General features: G+C 35.3%; 1 protein-coding gene across 4 annotated transcripts in view; it reads left to right on the forward strand.

The window, feature by feature from the left end:
* The window catches only part of Cul2 (cullin 2), a 92,649-nt gene extending 87,355 nt beyond the window's left edge, over nt 1-5,294 (forward strand). For all 4 annotated transcript variants that reach the window (XM_048809082.1, XM_015483445.2, XM_048809083.1 and 1 more), the window contains 2 exons: nt 2,678-2,794; nt 4,372-5,294. In XM_048809082.1, coding sequence (XP_048665039.1) covers nt 2,678-2,794; nt 4,372-4,503 — 249 coding nt within the window. In that variant the 3' untranslated portion in view covers nt 4,504-5,294. The remainder of the gene's footprint in view (nt 1-2,677; nt 2,795-4,371) is intronic.
* The last annotated feature ends 2,275 nt before the right edge of the window (nt 5,295-7,569 follow it).

The following is a 7,569-nucleotide window of genomic DNA, read 5'->3' on the forward strand; positions in this document are numbered from 1 at the left end:
GTCAAATTTGAAGCTTAATTTTGCTGGATATAATATTCTTGGTTGGCACCCATTGTCTTTTAGAGCTTGATATATGTTGTTCTAGGATCTCCTAGCTTTGAAAGTCTAGGTTGAAAAATCTGCTGAGATCCAAATTGGTCTTCCCTTATAGGTAATCTGATTTTTTTCTCTTGCGGCCTTTAAAATTCTATCCCTATTCTATATGCTAGGCATTTTCATTATAATGTGTCTTGATGTAGATCTGTTGTAATTTTGTAGATTTGATATCCTATAGGCCTCTTGTATTTGATTTTCTAGTTCATTATTCATGCTTGGGAAATTTTCTGCTATTATTTCATTGAAGAGATTGTGCATTCCTTTGGTTTGAATCCCTGAACCTTCCTCTATCCCAATAAATCTTAAATTTGGTCTTTTGATGGTATCCCATAATTCTTGAGTATTCTGTTCATGGTTTTTTACCATCTTCACTGTGAGGTCAACTTTATTTTCAAGATTGTATATTTTGTCTTCATTGTCTGAGGTCCTGACTTCCAAGTGATCTAGTCTGTTGGTGATGCTATCTATTGAGTTTTTAAATTGGTTTATTGTTTCTTTCATTTCAAGGATTTCTGTTTGTTTGTTTCAGTATTTCTCTTCAAGTAATCTCTTGCAACCTGTATTTGCTCTATTATCTCTTCTTTGGTGTGAAAGATTTTTGCCTGTATCTGCTCACTTAGGTCATTCTTTAATTCCCAAATCATTTTAGTTATGTATGTTCTGAACTTCTTCTCTGACATTTCACCCACTGCGCTATCTATGGATTCTGTTGTTGTAGTATCTTGGTTTGTTTGGGGCACTTTCCTCCCTTGTTTTTTCATGATGTCTATTAGTCTTCCTCTCTTGCAGTGTAGATCCAAGATATTTCAGCTTCTGCCCTATTGTCTTATAGTGTCTCTATAGGTTACCAATACCTCATTTTTAAGGGAGAGATCAATATTACAGCATTCAATGTATCCAACGTGCAGCCATATACCAGTTAGCTTCTATTTTTTCCATTTACAGTTTTGTCACTATAAACAGAAATGATGAGTTTGGTTTTCTTCTACCTTATAGTCAATAGGTTTGCATAATGGTTTACAGTTTCTAATGGTAGAAGAGGGGACTGTAGGGTTGGCTGAGATGTTTATGAGGTAGGATGTGAGAATATGGAGGTATTAGATTATATGAGAAGTGAAAGGGTAATCATAAGAAGTTGGCTGTTAGTAGGAGAAACAAGAGATAGGCAACCCCATGCAAGACTCCCTGTTACCTCAGCAACAGGGTTAACTGTTAGGACCCCTAGTAGTGAAACCTCTGGTGCAGCCAGGCTGACAGGGACCTTAGTGATGTCTTACCATGTCTTTATTGTTGTCCCTTGATAGAAGCAGTGATTTACCAGTTTCATGGCAGTGGCAGTCTGAAGCCTACATGTACCCTGATATTGGGCTGTGGAGCCATGCTTTGATGGATAAAGAACCCCAGTGTGGGGTGGCTGACCGTGTATCTTCCACGGGGCGGGCCTCTCCTGGATCTTAGGCCTCAGTATCTTTTCATTTTTAAATAAGGAAAAGTTCTACAACTTTTTTTGGTAGGGGAGGGTATATGTTCGAGTGAACCCAGGTGTGCTTATTAACCACCTCAGCCCCCCCCCCTTTTTTTTTTAATTTTGAGATAAGGTCTCACTAAGTTGCTTAGGGCCTAAGTTGCTGAGGTTGGAGGAACTCATTTCTTTCAAAGATAAATGTCAGGTAGAAAATGTTGCTCAAACTTTGATGCACAATGAGAACCACCTGAGGATCTTGTTAAAATGCAAATTGTGATTGAGTAGGTCTAGCTTGGTGTCCAGATTCTTGGATGAACCATTGTGAGTAGCTCATGATTTTTTTTAAAACTCAGCATTGACTGTTGCTTTCGTCTGGGATAAACTGTTCATAACACTTATTCTCCTGATTGTCTCTTATTTTCAAGCTTTGGACTCAGAATAGGATATGAAGGTCTATAAGATATCAGGCCCTTTACAGAAAACTTACATTCCCATGGTGGAGACACATGTTAATTAATGGCCATGAACTTTGAACCTTAAAGTGTTCATGATCCTGTTTTCTTGAAGGCTAATGAATGATTGCCTATGATTCATGGATTATATTTTATCTTTAAAAGGCTATAATGAGGATGCCATGTCTTGCTGCTTCTGTTTCTGTGAGCTCCACAAAGATAGCTTCTCTCTGGCCTATCCTTCATGACTGTCCTTGAGCCAAACAGAACCCTACATAACTCTTTCCCTTGAAACTTGATCCATGTGCACTGGGAGCTAATTATTGCATTTGCTACAACTCCATCTGCATTGTGATACAGAGTGTGTAATCGTTGCTAGGACAACATTCTTGAAAAATTATTATTCTTTGTCAGTTAAGTCCTACTTTATGCTTGTTGACATTACCATTATAGTTTTTAATAATGTAATTTTTTAAATAACCTTCAAACGCGATATATAATCCAGAATAAATGTTTTAGCATTGGTTATGTGATATTGGGCATAGGATATCTGTAATTTGTTACTCGTTATTGATTGAAAATTCTTTTAACTTACTGATAAAATGAATTAAAAACAAGTTCAATGATAGTGGCTCATTTGCTAATTTTTCCTTCTTTGAAACAGGAAATGGAGCAGACTAGAAGTGCTGTGGATGAGGACCGGAAAATGTATCTTCAAGCTGCTATAGTTCGTATCATGAAAGCACGAAAAGTGCTTCGGCACAATGCGCTTATTCAAGAGGTAAGAAGGGAAAAGTCCTCAAGACTTCTTAGGTAGAGGATATTATCAATGTACAGATTAACTCTTGTTTCTTCTTAAACATGATACAGACATAATCTCCAAATAGCATAGATCCTCAAAGAGATATTGCATTATTTAATGAGAATAGTACTTTCCTAAAATTTTGGTGTTAAATTTGGATTTGCTTTGGCTTGAATTTGGAGATTGAAATTCAGACTTGAACATCCAGACTTGACAGTTTATTGAGACTTCTTTACAGTTATTGAAGGAAGTTGAATACATCAAATAGGCATTCATTTCATGTAAACAACAGTGTTTTACCATGTGATGGAGTGCTGAGCTAGACAGTGGGGATGTAGTGCCAAGCAGCTAAGATGTGGCAGCACTTATGGAATTCATAATGGAGTAGAAATACATTATTAACAAACAATATGCAAGTAAATGGAAAACTATATTATATGCTCTGAAAGGAAGACATATAGAACTACAAGAATGTATATAGAGATTCTGAGATATATATATATATATATATATATATATATATATATATATATATATATATATCATGAATATATATATTCATGTCTCTTATAAGTGGTACACTAGGTAACACTTATATAGAGACATGAAATTCCAGTTGCTGGAGTTATCATGGTGGTGCACACCTGTAATTCCAGCAACTCAGGAGCTGAGGCAGGAGGATCATAAGTTCAAGACCAGCCTCAGCAATTTAGCAAGACTCTAAGTAACTTAGTGAGACCCTGTCTCAAAACAGAAGTAGTTTTGAGCACCCCTGGGTTCAATCCCCAGTATCAAAAAATAAAAAAAGAAAAAGAAAAATAAGTCCTGATATAGGGGATGTTGGGGAAAGCTTTCTAGATAAAGTGATGTTTTGAGCAGAAAACAGAAAATGGAGTTAAATGAAAGTATGGGCAAGTGTATAAGTGTTTAGATAGATTACTTAGTTTATGGTTTCATTTAATTATGCATAAACATTATTAAATTTTGTTTTGTTCTATACCATAATTCTTTCACAATGTAAGCATTACAATTTTTTCCCTTACTTTGAATAAAAATTCTTTTCAACTGGCATGTCAAAACTGATAGATCTGATTATTCTTTCCCTGTGCACTGCCTTGCTTTGCTTAAAAAATTTAATATGGAGCATGTGTGGTGGTAGATGCCTGTAATCCCAGCTACTCCAGAGACTGAGGCAACAGGATTGCAAGTTCAGGGCCAGCCTCGTCTCAAAATTAAAAAAAAAAAATTAAAAGGGCTGGGTATATAGCTCAATGGTAGAGCACTCCTGGGTTTAATCTCTAGTACCACAAAAAAAATAAATAGAATTTAATATTGTTCATGCAACTTACTTATTTGCCCTATCAGTTCTATTTTGAATGATTTTATTCAGCTTAATTAATATAAGCTGAATATAATATTGGTTAATATAATCTAATTTAGGTATGTTTGTTGAAACCTCAGTAAACTTGAGAAAGCTTACTGCTAATTGTTTAAAAATATTTATTGATAGCTGGTTTATTAGTGGTAGTTTGACTTCCATGTCTCTCTTAACACAGGTGATTAGCCAGTCAAGAGCTAGGTTTAATCCAAGTATCAGCATGATTAAGAAATGTATTGAAGTTCTGATAGACAAACAATACATTGAACGCAGCCAAGCGTCCGCAGATGAATACAGTTACGTCGCGTGATGTTGCTCTCCTCCAGAGTGGGTGTGAGAAGATCATTGCCATCACCATTCGGTGTGTTCCTGTGGGAAAAAGCAGGCCTGTGCCTCCATAATTTGGTCATTTGGCAGCCCCTGTTTTTCTGCTGTTTACAACATCACCAGTGCCACGTCATGAGCGTCAAAGAAAATGCCTAGAGATATTTCAAGCTCATGTCATTATGACATTTCTTAAAACTTTTAAAAGAATGAGTGAAGTATTGCTGAAATGTGGAAATTTGGTTGGGTACCATGCTTTCTCTCCCCTTCACGTTTGCAGTTGATGTGTTTTTTTTTTTTTTTAATGTATCTTAAAGGACATAAAATAAAAACTTAAATATTGTAATATGACAGATAACATAATAATTGTATCTACATTAAAATGACAAACATGATATTGCTGCTTGTCAAATAAAAAAAAATAAAGAAATAGAACGCCTTTTTTTATGTGGTTGGAGTATCAGGATGGCCACAAAACAATATATATCTATATAAAAATATTGATGAGTCATGCAAGCAGTTAATGCAGCTTTGTGTTTTTATCTCATTGGTTTAATTTATCTTCATTAACTCCTCCATGAAAAATGTCTAAAATTATTGCATTTAGCATTAAAAAAATGCTTTATTTTTATGGATTTAGACCTGCATTGTATATGAACATTTTGAATATGGAAGACATAATTCCATCAGCAGCTTCTGGTGATGTGCTTATACCATACTCACATATATGAGTAGTATGTAGTGACATCAAGCCTGGTATAAATGGAGCCTTGCATTCAAATTTGTCATACTACTGTTTTTATAACACACTAATTCTAATATAGAATAATATCCCAGTTTTGCCTTCCCTGAGTTGTAGGAGACCCTCTGATAACAGTCTATTCCTTCCATTTCCCTCTACCTGGTATACTATATCCACTCCTGTAAATCACACGGTTGCCTCACAGTGCATAACCTAAATAACCTTTTTTAAAAAACAAATCTATTTGGTACATTACACCAGATACACCAGGTACCACTTATATAGAGACATGAAATTCTATTTTGTTTATTATAAGTCAGTGGGAATATTAAAATACTTTGGTATATTGTTATATTTAAATTCTATCTGCCCCTGGCCCCCACAACATATAATTTTTTAAAGCTGGAATATTTTAAAGTATATCCCATACAAATCATTTCACTTTTAATACTTCAGTTTGTATGGCTAACAGATAAGGCAGGTCTTTAAAAAAATAACCACAATTATATTATTACAAATAAACAGGAATTATTTAGAGTCACCTCACATGTGGTTTTAATATATTTAAATTTCTCTTGTTGAAAAATGACTTTTACAATTGGTTTATTTGATTATACTTTTTCTGACTTGTGTTAAGTGTTTTAAAAATCATCTAGTCATGGTGGCACAGTCTTGTAATCCCAGTGGCTCAGGAGGCTGAGTTAGGAGGATCATGAGTTCAAAGCCAGCCTCCACAAAAACAAGGTGCTAAGCAACTCAGTGAGACCCTGTCTCTAAATACAATATAAAATAGGGCTTGGGGTATGGCTCAGTGGTTGAGTGGCTTTTGAGTTTAATCCCCCTAAAAAATCAACTGATAATTACTTATCTAGTGTATTTCTCTTACCTTTCTTCCTAGAGAGGAAATAGTGGCAAACTCTATAATATTGTATATTTACTGTCAAAACCCAAAATGCTTGTTTTGAGAACTTGTAAGTTTTCCAAATTGGTTCCTTTTTCTCTTAAACACTTATAAAGTTTAAATTAAGACTTACCCTGGTATCTAATTGTCAAGAAAATATATCATATTAAAAAAATGGACAAAATAATTGTACTAAAGTCTACATAAATGACAAAAGGTTTCTTCACATTTTCTCCCCTTTTTACTTAAAAAGAAACCTATTACACACATACATGAAGAAGAGGCCAGATACATTCAACCAAGTCACCATCCAGAAAGGGAGCAATATTTAGAATTCATTTTCGCACACACCTTCCCTAAAGAGAATGTAGACAGAGTTGCAGTCTCATCACATTAGCTCAAGCAACTGAAATATCACTGTAGCTCAGGGTGCAAACCTGGGAGGCCCTGCTGTACAATGCTGAGTGCTTGTGGGAGAAACTGGTCAGCTATGAAAACGAAAGAGGAGGTAGGAGAGGAGAGTTTTCTTATGCTTTTTTTTTAATTGTTCTACTTAGTTATACATGACAATAGAATGCATTTTGAGACATCATACATAAGTGGAGTATAACTTCTCATTCTTCTGGTTGTACATGATGTAGAATCACACCAGTCATGTAATCATATGTGTACATAGGGTAATAATGTTTGATTTATTCTGCTATCCTTCCTACCTCTTGGCCCCTCCCCTCCCTTTACTCTTCTCTCCCTAATCCAAAGTACCTCTGTTTTCCCCTAGTCTCCTCCCCCCTTATTATGAATTAGCATCTGCATATCAGAGAAAACATTCAGCCTTTGGCTTATTTCACTTAGCATGATGTTCTCCAGCTCCATCCATTTACTGACAAATGCCATAATTTGATTCTTCTTTCAGGCTGAGTAATATTCCATTATGTGTATATACCATATTTTCTTCATCCATTCATTTGTTGAAGGGCATGTAGGTTGATTCCAAAGTTTAGCTGTTGTGAATTGAGCTGCTATAAACATTGATGTGGCTATATCACTGTAGTATGCTGATTTTAAGTCCTTTGGGTATAAACCAAGGAGTGGGATAGCTGGATCCAATGGTGGTTCCTTTCAAAGTTTTCTGAGGAATCTCCATACTGCTTTCCATAGTGGTTGCACCAATTTGCAGCCCCACCAGCAATGTATGAGTATACATTTTCCTCCACATCCTCGCCAACATTTATTGTTGCTTCTCTTCTCTATAATTGCCATTCACACTAGAGTGAGATGGAATCTCGGTATAATTTTGATTTGCATTTCTCTAATTGCTAGAGATATTGAACATTTTTTCATATATTTGTCAATTGTATTTCTTCTGTGAAGTGTCTCTTCAGTTCCTTAGCCCATTTATTGATTGGGAT

The sequence above is a fragment of the Marmota marmota genome, unplaced genomic scaffold (assembly GCF_001458135.2).
Source record: "Marmota marmota marmota unplaced genomic scaffold, marMar, whole genome shotgun sequence".
Taxonomy (NCBI): Eukaryota; Metazoa; Chordata; class Mammalia; order Rodentia; family Sciuridae; genus Marmota; species Marmota marmota.